This window comes from Leuciscus leuciscus, assembly GCF_965113295.1.
Source record: "Leuciscus leuciscus genome assembly, chromosome: 3".
Taxonomy (NCBI): domain Eukaryota; kingdom Metazoa; phylum Chordata; class Actinopteri; order Cypriniformes; family Leuciscidae; genus Leuciscus; species Leuciscus leuciscus.
In genome coordinates this window covers 31,580,857-31,597,671 of record NC_138727.1, presented here as the reverse complement: position 1 = coordinate 31,597,671, position 16,815 = coordinate 31,580,857, and the positions used below count along the sequence as shown (strand labels likewise).

The 16,815-nt window shown below is 38.3% G+C and overlaps 1 protein-coding gene across 2 annotated transcripts in view; it reads right to left on the bottom strand.

Annotated features, from left to right (window-relative positions):
- anos1a (anosmin 1a) overlaps window positions 1–16,581 on the bottom strand; it is a 33,873-nt gene extending 17,292 nt beyond the window's left edge. Inside the window, exons 1-4 of one of the 2 annotated variants that reach the window (XM_082164025.1) lie at window positions 16,311–16,581; window positions 12,492–12,539; window positions 3,006–3,068; window positions 538–760 (exon numbers count right to left, since the gene is read on the bottom strand). In XM_082164025.1, coding sequence (XP_082020151.1) covers window positions 538–760; window positions 3,006–3,068; window positions 12,492–12,539; window positions 16,311–16,490 — 514 coding nt within the window. In that variant the 5' untranslated portion in view covers window positions 16,491–16,581. The remainder of the gene's footprint in view (window positions 1–537; window positions 761–3,005; window positions 3,069–12,491; window positions 12,540–16,310) is intronic. The other variant, XM_082164024.1, reaches the window with a different exon arrangement.
- Between the last annotated feature and the right edge of the window lie 234 nt (window positions 16,582–16,815).

Below are 16,815 nucleotides of genomic sequence, written 5' to 3'. Positions count from 1 at the left end.
CCAGAACATAACCTGCCCCGGAGCAGGTTAGCCGTGCAGCGTAAGATACCATGGCAACGAACACCGATTCAAGCCAAGCTACTTTCATAGTACCTAAAACCCAGGGTTGGCGGAAACTTAACTGAAACATAGCTGGCTAGCCACCTAAACCGGCTTCATGGTACAGGCCCCTGGTTAACATCTTTATTTGTATTTATTTATTTATTTTTAGCATTTTAATTAAGATTAATATAATATAACTACATTTAAATAATATTAAGACTTACTGGGGCCCCCCAAGAAGTTTGGTGAGGCCCCTTAGTGGGCCCCAGACCCCTGGTAGAGAACCATTGCCCTATATGCATGATGAAGTTTAAATATATTTTTAACTATTTAATTGCTTATTGGTTTTTAATTAATAAGCTAGGCATTCCAGGTGAAAGGATTAAAATGAAAAAAGCAGTTATCAGTTGGTATCGACCACAGCTGAGGTTAAAAATGAATTGGTTAACGGGGTTAAACCAGCTGTTTACCATCAGGTTAAGTAGCAGGTCTTACCCCTGTAGAGGTTCTTAGGTGACTGGCATGTGTGTCCACAGCCGTTTGGGCAGCATTTCTTCTGGGCTGAACACTCTCCATCTTCCTCACATCCTTCCACACAGGCAGCTGCAAACCCGCTGGCTCTTTCTGGTGGTGGACAGTCACCCTGTTTCACCACCATCACTGATCGCAGGAACTCACAGCTCGTCACACACTCCCCATGACGCTTGGGAAACGCATGCTGAGGAGATGTCATAGTGTACAGGACCAAAGTTTAACACCTGTAACTCATAGCTTATAGATTCTAACAATTCATTTATGTGACATTAATTTGTCTATGGATTTTTAAAACACACTTTTGGTCTCATTCTCTAACCATTTGAAACATTGATTTATGAAACGTTGCACTTTATACGCACATTTTTTGTATATAATAGTTAAATAAATCATGGAAAAATTATAAATTCATGAAAAGCGAAAGCGTCTAAACATATTGTAAAAAAGGGGCTATGATTATAAATTAGTCGCATATTTGAGGTCTAAATAACTACATTCGCGCCTAAAAACTCTTAAAACTACATTTCGTGACACAACAACAGTAGTATTTTTTTTTAAATACAGTGGACCGCCATGACAGTCACCGCAAGCGGAGTGATACAAACGGTGAAACAGTTAGAGTGCTGATACTGGGTGAATAATGCACGGCTTGAAAAGGCTCTCAGCCAATCAGATTCGAGAACTGTATAATATAATATAATATAATATAATATAATATAATATAATATAATATAATATAATATAATATAATATAATATAATAATATGTTCAAAATGTTCATCCATCCATCCAAACCCCTTGTCCTTTGTAGGGCAGGGATTATGGAGCCTATCCCAGATTATTATTATAATGAAACAGTTATATTACTGAAAATGTAATAAGTATGTGACCATACTATAAGTTTTATTTATTTCAGGGAAATAATATGATCTAGGATAAGTTCTGCATAAAACTGTATGGGCCCTATTTTAACGATCTGAAGCGCAAGTATCAAACGCGAAACGCAAGTAACTTTGTGGGCGGGTCTTCTTGGGCGCTGTTGCTATTTTACCGGCGGGATAAATGACTCTTGCGCCCAACACAAATCTAAAATGGGTTGGTCTGAAGTAGCTACATTACTCATAGGTGTGGTTTGGGCGTAACGTGAAATAAACCAATCAGAGCGTCATCTCACAATCCCTTTAAGAGAAGGCGTGTTTGTTCCATGGCGGATTGCTATTATAATGGTGGATTTGCCAGGCGCACGCCAGGAGCAGTTCACAGCCGAGGAGACCAACGTTCTCATCAGGGCCGTAAAAGGCAGAGAAGTGACATTGTATGGGGATGGGAGAAACCCACCCAAATTAGCTTCAGTTAAACAGCCGTATAATAATTATGGTAAATGTGTAAGCTAGATTTTTGCCTATTTTTTTCACATCTTCATGGACACCACAATGATTTCCCTCATGTGGAATATTTTTCCTTGTAATTATGTATGGTTTGCAAAAATGTGAACTGCTGCTTCTGTGTAGATGATAGAAGCAAAGTGTATGCGCGTTGTGCACACGCTACATTATGGCCAAGCATGCGCCCTTAAAATAGCATCTGAATAATGCGCCACTGACTTTAGACTAGGTTTTTCCTGGTCTGCGGAACTGTTTTCTGGAACTGCAAAATAGCACAGGGAACGTTTGCGCCAGAACACGCCTCCTCTTTTCGCTGAACCGCCCCCGGGAGCGCAAGTTCATTCCCTAATTTACCGACGTGCGTCTGTGAAGGGAAAAGTCAGCTGTGCGTCGGGTGCAAAATAGGAATGATACATGCGGTGTACAAATTCAGTTGTGCTGAGTGCAAGATAGGGCCCTATATGTTCATGTGTAGTTTAAGCCTATATGAAAGGTGTATATTGTTTTTCAGCTGGCTTCAGAGAATGGCTTTTCTTGCTTTTGGCACTATGTTCAAAACAAGATGATTATAACATTTCGCATTTACATGAGTTGTGAATGATTTAATGTTTCTTACTCTTATATAAGTCTACAATGATTGATGAAGGTCCTGATCAGTGCTGGCAAATGAAAGAACAATAATCATTGTTTTAAGTCCCCATTGCCCTCAACATTGCATTTATAGCCAAAGAAACAGGAAAAGCTAGATGTTTCTAGGCCAAGAGTTTTAAAATGTAGAGAATCCACAGAAACAGGATTCAAGACCAAATGGAAATGTTCAAAGAGATTCTAAGACTGTTTAAAAAGAAGATCAGAGCAGAACATTATCATTTTAAACAATAGTAGACCACATATATGGTAGCCAAGTCTGTCAAGAAAAACAATGGAGGATTAATATTTGGAAAACCAGAACATCAAGGTCAGCCATTTTGTATTAGATTTTTTTTCTTGTTAAGAACACATCCCAGAAACTACTAGATCTGTTAAGAATGCTGCGGTCTATACCTCACATAAATCTCGACAAGGTCCGTCTTTCAACTCCCAGGAGTCTTTGCATGGCTCCAGGCACTGTGAACAGACAGCAGAAGTTTTAGTATCAGCAAGCAGTCTCAAATGACTCTGGTATCTTTCTTTTTTTTTTCTTTTTTTTTAAACAATCATAGCCAAATATGTTAAAGTCAAAAGCATTTGCTTTGAGTTGGGATGTTACAATATACAGATATTAATGATAACTATCATATGAAAAAAATTAATAAATACTGATATCATGTCATAACTATATTATGTTAGTAACTTTATTAGTTCAAAATTAACAAGTTAATACATCACAAAACCTTACAAACCGTGCTTTTGTCTTACCCTACATTACAATGGTAAGCCTATAATAATTATTTATATTTTAGAGTACTGTTATCGGGACAGATTTCCCGAGAAACTGTGCATGTTTACACCATATCCCTTAATAGAGGAAAGAAGGCCTAGCTACTACTACAGTATATGCAGTTGAAGTAGATTGAAGCTACAACAACTGTACCTCAAATTGGAAGAGTTTGCAAGCAAAAACATTGCCAAGATATTGTTTTCACCATTATGTGATATGAAAAGCAATCATTGTGCCTAGTGTCAGCGTTGCCAATCTTTTTTAACATTGTTTTAAAACAACTGATTTCAATGAGTCATAAGCTACTTAACCGCTCATAAGAGAATTTTCAGATATCCACTGTTTGTTTTTGGGAGAGTAGATAGTGATGTAGTTAGTGACATTCACACTTATAAGGCACACATCTGTAACCATGAGCACAGCTGTGCACCTTAAACCATGAGATTCATCTGCACAGAATAAAGGAGCTAAAGCTCAACTCACAAAATGACCAAAACAATGTAGTTTTTTTGCTTCAACCAATTGAAGGCCAAAAGTTACCTAATGTATCTTTAATGCTACACATACAATATTACTATAAATAATCTAGCCCAGGCAACTATCTGGTTTACATTCCAACATAGAAGGATCATCTTAACGCTGGTTTCCACCTGTCATAAAAAAATAAATAAAATAAAAACACACTAAATGATTAGCCAGACACCCCATTCTGCATTAAGTGCAGATAAACAGTAAGATATGTTTGTATACTTTTTACGGTAACAGTACATACAGTATGTGAAAGATTCTCTCTTCACCTCCCTAAAATAATTTTTAAAATGTGATTCATTGGCCAAAAAAAATGACAAAAATGACTCGTTTAGGGAACGAGTACCCACTTTGCCACACCAACACATGCCTGTCCTAGTGTGAAACTGTCCAGGCACAATTTAGGACGAGAGCACTCATGTGCCCAGCGTGGAAGGAAGGTGCAGACTATAGAACCTCATTAAAAAGTATGCGGGGAGCCCAGCCTGTAGCAACACAAATCTCTTGAAGGAAGGCCCTCGAAAGAAGGGCTTTAGAAGATGCCACGCTTCTTAAGCCCTTAAGGCCAGAGGGGAAGGCAAACCACGCACCTGGTAGGCCAGAGAGACAGCATGAATGATCCAATTGCTGATCGTTTGCTTAGAGGCCGGGGATCCCTTCCTGGGCGACCCAATACATACTAACAATTGGTCTGACTTCCTCCACTGAGAAGACTTCTGAACATAAAACTCTAGAGCTCTGACAGGGCAGTGTAAATGAAGTCTCTCCTCTTCCGCCAACACATATGGTGGAGAATGGAAAGCCTAAAGAACCGTAGAGTGTGCCACATTAGATGTGGATGGGGTAAGACTAGCAGAGAAGAGACCTTGGAGGAACTCCAGCGCTGAAGCCACCGGGCAGTTAACTGGGTCAAACCCACACTTTCTACACCAAACAGTGAAAACATTCCATTTTAGGCCATACAGTCTCCTCGTGGATGGAGCTCTGGAGTTGAGTATAGCCTCGAGCCCCCGACCTGAGAAAGCAGGTCTCTCCTGAGGGGAATCTCCCACGGAGGGCCTGCCAGGAGTGATATGATGTCCGAGAACCACACTTGGGCTGGCCAGAACAGGGCTACTAAGAGTAGACTGACCCAGTTCCAACGGACCCTCTCCAGAACTCCCGGGAGCAGAACGATTGGGGGAAATGCGTACAGGCGCAGCCTGGTTCTGAGAGAGGCAGAACTACAGTGGACAATGGGTCGTCTCCTGAGATGCGAACAAATCCACTTCCACCATCTCACGCGATTCTGCGTCGCGATCTGGAGCATCGGAGCTGCAACGATGAGGACTGAGAGACTGCCGAAGTGTCGAGTGCCTCTGCTAGCTCCATCTGCAATCCCCACGACCTGAGATGCCGCCTTGGTGGATGTGGATGCAGGCCTGGCCAGAAGCTAACTCTGTTGTGTGTCAGCGTCCCTTTGTAGCTTCCATGTATGCCTTAACATGCCACGTCATGACGCAGAACCATTAAGATTGGACTAGTTTCACACATGCTTCAGACGCTTTCATGCAGCACAAGTTCCCTCGAAAGGGAGCTCGATATTATCGTTATTGTGAATTATTTATGCCACAATACTTGCTTAGTGAAAATCTGATATAATGACAGCCCTAGTTTTGAATAGTTTGTTTCTGCTGATTTGTCAGCAGAGTCTGTCATTACCTTCTCTGCAACTTGGAAAAGTCAGCGGAGAGATCCCTGAATGTATTCTGATCACTGACATTTGCATTCAGCACTTAAATCACATGCCAAAATTCTTTCCTTTTATTGTCTACACCTGACTTTCTCCCTGGCTCTTTCTCTTCGTTCCCTCGCTCTCTCATCTTCTATTCTCCTTTCCTTAAAATTGACACTTCAATTCCTTGCATGAGTGAGCGTGGCTGCCTCTGGGGAATTCGCATTTCCAATTTCATGCCATGATGAGACACAGCGGTCACTATGGTGCTGGGGCTAAACATTGCGCTGCAGGAGAATGCTGGGAAGAGATGTGAACATTACACATTATGCTGATCTAGGAGCTGTCTTTACTCCAATGGTCCCATTTTCAGAACAGCATGAATGGACCTTTACCACCAGCTTGGGAAAAACGTACACTTCCTTAAGAAGGAAAGATTCTGCAGACGTCAGTTAGAAAGTTTCGTATTAAAATGCTTGTTAATCCAGGGATTTAGTATCAGGAGGAAACGATAAGGTTGAGGCACATTTCTGTTAGTGTGTGTGTGTGTGTGTGTGTGTGTGTGTGTGTGTGTGTGTGTGTGTGTGTGTGTGTGTGTGTGTGTGTGTGTGTGTGTGTGTGTGTGTGTGTGTGTGTGTGTGTGTGTGTGTGTGTGTGTGTGTGTGTGTGTGTGTGTGTGTGTGCGCGTGTTTGTGTAAATTGTTAATATATGTGTGTTTGTGTTGGGGAAACTGAGGTTATCCTGGGGCAATGTTTCTGAGTAAGAATGAGAGTGGGAAACACATTTATCTGGGAGGGCAGTAAAAATGCACACCTTTTAAAGACGGCGCGGGCTTGGGGTGGTGCAGTCGTCGGAAACTATGAATAATGGAAGAGGCACAGGGGCAGTTAGAGGCGGCAGAGGAGGCAGTTTTATGGAGCTCAGAATGGCCAGAGCCCTGCTGAGATCGCCTGAAGCTTGTGTGCTCTAACACACGAAACGCTGTCTCAGAGTCGCATGTGCAGCTGAGAGAATTATGCTTTGCCTGCTTCTATTTCCCATGCACGAAAATATCAACTCATCATGCACACTGCATTATGCCACATTTAATAAAACAAGCATTGTATAATTGAAGATTAATTAACTTACAATACAGTTTGTACAGTACTAAAGTTTACTGTTCATCATTTGCAATAGGTGTAGTACATGAAGAAATTTGTATTAAATGACTGGTGAATAAACTGCATTAGTGTGTCCAGATCTATTCATTTATCTTTTTATTTTCATTTAATATATTAATACTTATAAATAAAATCAACAGATCACAAAATAAGTAAATTGAATTGAGCTAAAATAATGACACCATTGTCTCCCGTTAAGCTGCTTTATTGAAATGAATGTTTTAATTGAGAGATTACCAAATGTATTGTTTCCTTACTGAAGAATATTGCAACACTGACACTGCTTCCCCAGTTCACTGTAAAGCTTCTTTGAAACAATCTATATAGACGTGTGTGTAAATACATGTGACTATTTATTTACTTGCTTCCATATTTATTTATTTATTTATCCTTCCTTCATGTCTTCCTTCTTAATATCATAATGAAGCATAATGCCTTCATTGAAAAGAAAACTTAATTAAATAGTATAGCATATTGTTTTATTATTACTTCTTAGAAACATTTAAATAAAACTGCTTCACTGCTTAATATTAAAAGACTTTTGTCTGCAAAATCAAGGTCATGTTGAGCGACCAACAAAGTCACACAACCAGGAAAACCATTTGCAGGAAAACCATTTGCAGGAAAAATAAATAAAACAGAAAATTATATTTGTTCCAAGGCCAGTAATTCCCTTAAAATATCAAAAAAAACATAATGATATTTATTTATTAATAATTATCTACAAATGTATACCAATTTGTAAAAAAATATATACTTTTTCATAAATATTTTTTTTTTTTTGAAAATGTAAAATATTTTTTAGGATGTGTACATTCACTTATGTGACACTGGACCACAAAACCAGTCTTATGTGTATTTTTTTTTAAATTGAGATGTATACATAATCTGAAAGCTGAATACATAATCTTTCCATTGATGTATGGTTTGTTAGGATAGGACAATATTTGGCCGAGATACAACTATTGAAAATCTGGAATCTGAGGGTACAGAAAAATCGAAATATTGAGAAAATCGCCTTTAAAGTTGTCCATTTCTATTGGCGATTGTGCTGCATCCATTCACAAAAATAAATGTTTTATATATTTAAGGTGGGAAATTTACAAAATATCTTCATGGAACATGATATTTACTTAATATCCTAATGATTTTTGGCATAAAAGAAAAATCTATCATTTTGACCCATACAATGTTTTGTTGGCTATTGCCACAAATATACCCGTGCAACATAAGACTGGTTTTGTGATCCAGGGTCACTTATTACCTTTTTACATTTTACTTGAAGGTTACACAACGTTAAATCTTTTGAGTTATTAAATTAAAACTTTTGATGCAAATGGTATAAAAGTTTTTCAAAATGCTTCCTTTTCTTTATTCTAGACTCGTTTTCACGGACACATTATTTGTCCTTGACCCACACATAAATTATTAACATGATTATTAACTTTGGCATTCATTATTTTCTATCAGATTTAGTCTTAAAACAAATAATACCCTTAAAAATTGAGTCCTACCTTGATTATGCAGCATTATATGTGATAGATGTGATATATGATGCAGTCTATTGATAAACACCCATGTCTCCTCGCTCAATACTCTGCAGGTAATGCATTTTTGTGCAATGCTGAAGTCGATGCAGGGAAATTACCTCCTACCCACATATTTTATAATTGATCATGATCAGATATTATTCATATCTTATATGACAAGTAGATTCATTGGCCTCTTTATACATTTTCATTCAGCCTCACCTTTAAACCTCAACCATTGTAAACAATAGCTTGTTTTGAGGAATGCCACATTCACAACCTTAGTCTCATTTATCAGTCTCTCAAATACAGCACTCAATGGCCCTTTGTGTAACGGCCATTTATGATGCATTGCATGTTGGTGGAAAAAGCACAGCATAGATCTAAGCTATAAATCACTTAAAGTATTTCAATCCAATCGCTTTCACCTTTCTAAAACAACCTTTTGGCTTGTTCCAAACCCACTCTGCTTTTGTCCGTGAGGCACCTGTAATCTCCATGAAAGCGCTCTCTCCCAGTGTCTTTATTATACCCCAGCGCCAGTTAGTTTTCCGCCCCATTTCAGTCTCAAATCAAGCATTCCCTTCCACCGTACAAAATAAAGGTTATTTAAGAGCTGCGGACATGGAGATTGAGCTGAGAAGAAGCCTTGGGTGAGTTCCAGTTCAGCTAAGATGCACTGCCCTTGAACAAATAACACACACCGGGAAACAGTTATTCAAATATTTAACTTTTTAGCATTACGTAAAAAAATAAGACCTGTTTCTTTTGAATAAAATGGTCAAATATGAGACCGCTCCCTCCATACACTCTTAAAAATAAAGGTTCTTTAGTAGCATTGATGGTTCCATAGAGAACATTTAACATCCTTAGAACCTTTCTATTGGAATATATGCGAATATATGCGTATATGCGTCTAGTAGAAAAAGGTTATTCTTTACTCTAAGAAAAAAAAAATGGTTACAGATCACTAAAAGGTTCTTTGGGGAAACCAAAAATTGATCTTTTATGGCATCGCTGCGAAAAAAGAAGAAGAAAAACAATCCCTTTTGGAATAAGGGGAACAATCCCTTTATTTTTAAGGGTGTAAGTGAGTCTGGATAATGCATGCTTTGGGTGTTAAATGCTGGGCGGAATGCAAGAATCCCACCCATGTCTGGACCCAACATTTGGACAAATTGTAGTTGCTTTAAGGAGTTTCCAAGCGTTGTTTAATCTACCACTGAGACACTCACTTTGCCAGCCTCAGCAAATTATGTAGAGCAACTGTAATTGAAATCTTGCCCATGTCATGAAAATTGCTGGCACTCTCGGTTTTGCAATTGCATTGGTGCCACAGCACTAATACTTGAACCAGCAATTAAACTAGAGGCTAAGAGAACTGTCAAGGCACACTAATTATTTCGCTGGCATTTGAATATCAAATGCCTAAAGGCCATGTGCTGCAGAAGCATAATAATATTCAAGAGCAGATCTTTGATTTGAGGGCTGCCTGTGTACTTTAACATTTTTGTAGACGTCGTTTGAAAACTGAGGAATTGGTGTAGTTTTATCATGCTAATCGCTTTGAAGAGTACTTCAGTGAAGAGCTTTCCAAGTGCTGTCTGAGTATAGTTATTATGAATCAAAATGTGCCGATGAGCGGAGGCCACTGGGTTAACAGTCAATTTGAGGCAAACAGCCTAAACAAGAAGCATCAAGTTAACAGCCTTTGGAAGCTAACTAGCTTCAGAGCAGGAACATCTAAAGCCTGGGACAAACCAAGCCGACTTCAAAGAACTAGCGAAGACGAAAACCAACGGTGTTGTCGCCTTGTGTCGGCTGCGTCAGACTACAGCCGACTGCAAACTAGCATGTACGTTCTGCGCCTGCATGTAAGGAATTAACTGTCTATATAAGCCGGTATCAATAGTCTATTTTCATCTATTCAAAAGGAGAAACCGAAACAAGTACATACAGTACAAGATATACGCATATATACAAAACTTAAACAACGTAGCGCTTGCTTACCATTTTGAATATCAGTTATGGTGATAACTTTCTTCATTTTAAGCGGCTCATGTTGTTATGAAAATATTTGCGTTTTGGAATGCTCGGGTAGGATAACATAACATTAGATAAGCCTTCTGTCTGTGACGTCTTACTTACGTCGGACTTACTTGCTCTCTTTCATCACTTTCACTTTAATTCTCGTGCACTGCTGAATCGGGTAAGCTGTCGCTGATGTGAGCCTGACGAGAGCCTACATGTGGAACACACTGCAAAAACGATCCCGACGGACGCTTGCAGTTATTGTGTTCCCGGCCTTAATTTTTAGTTCCAAGATGGCATTTTCAATCACATGTCTAGTTGGTAAACACTCTATTAGGAGTATCAATGGATGTTTGTGTGCACAAGCTGAATGCAAATGCTAGTTCTGGAATGTATGGTAAACAAGGTCAGTAAAACAAAAGCTGCAGTCTGCTTTGTGTACGTACTGTATGCAGTTATATGATATGATACAGCTCTTTAATTAGATGTGCACAATTTGTAGTGAGATTGAAGAATTGGTTACGTTTAGAGGCCACCTGAACGTGGCATGAAAGCCAACAGGAGTGAACACAGTCTAAAATTCCAGCGCAAACCCCCGATGTTATGCAAGGTAGTCCATCTTATCCTCAGAGATCCCGGACAGAGACTGATTAACAAGTTTAGCTTTATCAAAGCTATGATTCCCATGGGCCATATTTCAACGAGAGATTACGATTATTTATTTAATCAAGGAAAAAAATAATGGAGGGACTCTTTACTTTGCTTTAGACTGATGTAGATGTGTCTGCATTGTAAGGATAGGTCAGGATTAATATTTTAAACTGCAATACTTTCAAGGGGATGGATTAAATTAAGTTTGTTTTGTTTAGTTTTCTTGTTTTTTTTGGAAATGATTTTTGACAGTGTGTTGTGCTTTTAATTGAACCTATACTGGATATCCCTAATTTTTAGCTTATATATTTGTTCAAAATTTGTGAGTTATCCTACTGAAAAGTTGCACACTCAGAAAACCCACAGACTAACTGATAATGACAATATGTAATTTTGCACATTCCTGCTACATGGTGACAAGACTACATGCATTATTTAGTTAGAGTATAACTAAATACATTATTACTGACAGAGAGTTTTAAAAGCACATTGTCCTGAAGCTTTTGGACTTCTAACTGAATGTGCATGGATCCTGTATAATGAAAAGAAAGAGTTTAAAAGGTATTGTCTTTGTTTGAAGCCAATGAAGAAACTCTCTGGAGAATGCAGTAAAAATCTATGAACCAGTTGGCCAAATGTTTTCATGGATCGTAGAAGAGAGGTCAAAACCCTGGCTGTTCCAGTGAACTCACCCCAAGGGTGATATGAAAACACGTGCTGCACCATTTCCAACCATATGCACACATACATCAATGCATTAAAGATCTCAAATCCTTAAAGCTGCCCCTCAAGCCATGAAAAGTCTGCTTAGGCGCTTAACTGTAACATGCACAATCATGAACTGTTTTGAAAAATTTCAAAATGTCCAGATGTGCATTCAAGAACATTTTCTGCAGACTGTCATTGTGCGGACTGCAATAGCTGGTTGATATGTAAAGGAATGCAAGCACAGAGCATTGAAAGGAAAGCAGCCCTCTTGAACAATACATCAAAGGGAGCTTTACATAATACCACAGTGAAATGTGTGGAAAATCTGCATTGGCAACATGTCAGCTCAATTCCCCCTGTGCTACTGGCATATTATTGTTATTTAATGACTAGGCTGCTAGAGCATGTTAATGTCCTCATTAAGAAAAGTGGGTTGAGTTCTTTACTGAAATTAGCATTTTGCCTTGAAGTGAAAAAAGAAAAATAACACCGGCTGTATAATTTAATGTGAATCAAAACACATAGCCTTTCTACTCCATTTGTATCAGTCTCATTACAGATGTGACCTCTAGCTTTGCTAGTGAATCATAATCTCATTTCTGTATGACAACAAGCTAGCATGGATATAATAGTCCAAGGCGATAGCTGACAAATACAGTAGCTTTTACGATGATGTATGATGTCATTACGGGAGGTGCACAGGCATACCAATGCTTTACAGTGATAGATCTGTGTTGGCTTTTATGTCAAGCTGCTGTGAAATGCTGTGTAATTTTGACAGAAATTACCTTTGCACACTGTTTATGGCTCTGACACCATCCAAGGGATCCATTACTCTGCGGACAGAAGAGACAGATGGAATTGCGTGTCAGAATGCTGTAATCACCAGTCACATCAGACAGGCTCATTTGAATCGTGTTATTTTAATGTGCCCCTGCTGAGCAGAGAGGCTTTAAAAAGGAAATTTCCTATTATGAACGCATTATTCTTTTTTAAAAAACACTGCCCTGACTACGGTAATGTGAAATTGCTCATAAACCAGAACAGTCAGTCTACATCCCCTCCCTTATTAAAAAGACTAGCCAGGGCACCTGAGCACAGAAACATCAGAAATCACTCATCAGCACCTGGAATCACACAACTTGTTTGCATAGCAGATCTTGGAATGTTCCGTAGCGTGTCAGGAATCGTCACAGCGCTTTGCTTATCTGAATAACAACTAGTTGTTTTAAGCTTATGCAGGATATTTGATTGGCAGACCACAGGATAACGCCCCTGGCCAGTCTTCCGAATAATGGTTATTGAATAGCACAAAAACAAAGAAAGGACAAAAACCTTTTTGATGCACTGTATATTTTATTGAACATGGTGGGGACTCTAAAGTAACCACAATATTATCGCTGCCAGATCTTGCAACTACGCCACTGTGGGGAATAGTGCTACAAATCTATTTTGGCCTGTGGTGGGATCAATGGATCAAGCCGGCAGCATTAGCATGGTTAGTTCACATGCACGTAATGGATGTGCTCACATCAGAGCTACACAAACCTATTCTCATTACTAAAGGTATATGTATAACTGTTATTGGGTAAACAACGTATAAGAGCGTACTTGTGTTACTTTGTATTCATATTGGTCTTGTATGTTTTTTTTTTTAATAAACATTTATAACATTTTCAAGAAATTTTACATTTAATGACTCTAAAATGTCATGTAATGTAACCAAAAAGTAATATATATATATTTCCTTACACATTGGTGTGCGTGGAAACACATGTATTAGCGTATTTGTAAAAACGTATTTTTAAACAATTATTATGAATCACTTCATAAATATAATCACATGTTTGGGGGAAGTTGCACCACATGACATTTTACAACCTTGTCTTGTCATTTATAAAAACAATTCAATTCTGAATTCTCTATGATATAATTTCCTAAGTTTCTTTTTCCTGTGTGTTTCTTCATATTGATTGGATCACAAGACTTCGTTGGTCGCTCCACATGACTTTCATTTGGCAGACACATTTTATATGATGTCCTTCTTTTAATTAGGATTTTTCACTTTTTATGATATCAGGACTGTTGTATAACCCTGAAATGTTTGTCCCCCTAAAAAATAATAATGATAATAATATTAATAATAAATATTCAAGTGTATTCTTTTTTATTGTTTTATTGATTATTTGAATAAATGAATGGGGCAGAAAAAAGTGTCACATCATTAACCAATTCCTAAATGTATTAAATAATTGTATACTATTATTTTTTATATAATGAAGTAATAAAACTATACTTCAAAATAACTATTGGTTCCTGGGAAAAACTTAAGACATTGTGAGGCAAAGACTGATGATCAAAGAAAACAATGGCAGTCAAACAGGATATTGAGACAGCTGAAAGATTTGTGTATTTCCCCGTAACTGTCTGCATAACGCTGACAGATCAGACGTTCTCTGAACCACATCAAATGCTCTCTAATTTCCCATAATCATTAATCATCAGTGATAGCTCCTCATAGCTCGATGTTATGCCTCGCCACAACATAACTTGACATTCAGCTCAGCCCGTCTAAATTAACCCATGACCCTGGTCTCCATTTGATACTAGAGGAAGGGGGATAATTGCCAAAATGGCTTCCCCCCTCGGGAGACAGTGTAAGTGGGCTTTAGGGATGTGGACACGAAGACAATGATCAGCAGATATGAAAAGCATTCATTCTGGTTTATTCCCTGCTCGGACATCAGAATGACAGCAGCTGTTCAGGAACACTAGCTGCTGTTTGAGTCGGAGAGCTCTGGAACGCTTTGAACCCATTGTGGAATCGGTGCTGAGACAATGAAGAGCTTCTAGACCAGTGTCTAATTTGATAGCATCTCCAGATGGACAGCTTGCTGTAGAATAAAGCATTTGATAAAAGAGACTGATATGCATAGCTTCCCTCTGCACTGATGTCTGGATTAGATAACAACAAGGCCGTCACTGTGATGAGCAGACAGGGCATTTGAAGATAGGAGATGATTTAATTTGAATGGGTAAATAGATCCGGATGATTTGTATCGGGGACTTTTGAATGGGCATTGGGCTTTTAATTACATGCATTGGTTCAGTACGTTTTCTCATGTTAATGCATTATATAGCCTATGTCAAAAACATATTTAAGTTGTTATTATTGTGGAATAGTATAGCTTATTCATGAAACAACAAGAAAAGATGCTGAATAATGTTTGACACTCACTAAATCATCTTTTTTTAATATTATACATTGAACAAAATTCCTGCAGTGTTACATAATTTTTCTATCATTCCTCCTAAAGGTTCGCAAAACAATTGTAAATGAATTTGGCTATCTAGCTGTCTGTTTCTGGGTCGGATGTCGGTGCAAACTCATGATAAAGATCAGGAAGGACATGAGGATGAATATAATCACGGTAACAAGGGAGTTTGTTGACAGCAGACAAAAAGTGCAGACACACGCACAAAGATCCCCCTCCACATGCCTCTGCGCAGATACAAACACACATAAATATATAAGGCATACACACACACATATACAGAGGAAGTCTCTAAACACACTCCTCTTCTACACCCCCACCCCAAACCCTCCCATGGTCTGTCATAACCAACATAAACAGAGAAGCAAGTAACTTAAAACGTCTAATGAAAACCCCAACCGCAGTGTTGAGACTGAGGCTGGCAGAGATTTGTACAGTTGTGTCTCCAGTTTTCCAATTCTATGCATTTGTTTGTTTATAGATAGAACTCCTCTGGGTGAATGGTTAGGAATTTGAAATGGATGAGCTGATGAGTGAGTTTGCTTGTGTTCACTGGGTAAGCTATAGCACTAAAAAAATAATAGTCATTTAACTAAAAAAAAGTATCTTTAGTTCATCTGATTAAGGTTTAGAGTGATGGTACATTTACACAAACATTTCTTTATCAAATAGAGCCACTGAATGATCTATTTGGAGTTCTCTGATCTATTTGGAGTTTTAATTAATAAATAATGTATTGTTATTATTATAGTAGTAGTAGTAGTAGTAGTATTAGATCAACCTATAATCGATTTGATGATATTTTTACAGAAAAAAAAATGGCACCCAATATCAAAGGTTGAAAGGAAAAGTAACTTAGGCTATTTAATATATTATTTTTATCATTTCTGTACTTTTACAGTCATTTATTCTCTACTCTTCCTGGCCATTTTGATGAATTTAAGACTATTTAGATCCCAAATCTACTTTGCATACATATACTGACAATAATAATAATAATAATAATAAATATGCTTTTCATTCAATTTAATCCTGCTGGTTATTGATTCGAAAGCAGAAGAAAAAAAAAGGCTAATATTACTAATACAAATAACATTATAACAAGCAATACAATAAAGCTAAAAAATCTGTATCCGTTGTGAAAAAAATCAAGATTTATAATATACGTTTAGTTAAATGAAGTTCAATATAAGTTTAGTAATAATGATGCATATTGTTTTATGAATAAGGCAGGGTAAAAGGCACTGACTCATTTACAAGGGACTGTCTGATTCAGTACATTTGAGTACAACACACAATAAATATTTACTTGTCAACTCTTTTCTTACTTACCTGGAAATGTCTTGGAGAGAGAGCGATGCGCGTGCTGTGAAGGCTCAGGCACCTGGCGGCGCACCTCGTACGGAAAATACTGCCAAGAGCTGAAGACGAGTCCTGCCTCCTCATTACTACAAACCCGCTGTTTAATAACAGTATAATCCCAATGCACAAACCCATGAGCGCGTCGCGCATCTTGACGGACAGAAAGTGCCCCGTTGAACCGAAGAGCTTGAAAGAAAAAGTGGATATGCGGGTGCTTGATGCAAATAATGAAAGTTCAATGAGCGCGTGTGGGCGGGGCTTCCACAGAGACGTGCGTTGCTATTGGACAGAGTTTGCGCCCGTGAGACGCGCGGGATCAGGTGCACCGAGCGCACGCAGCAGCTGTTCAATGAAGATACACAGCTTAATGCTCTCTGTGGATTGCGCACTTCATGGCTGAACACAACACAACTGTTTGGCTGTGACATTGTTTCAGGGTAGCAATAGTGAAATTAGTATTATTCATTTTAACAAA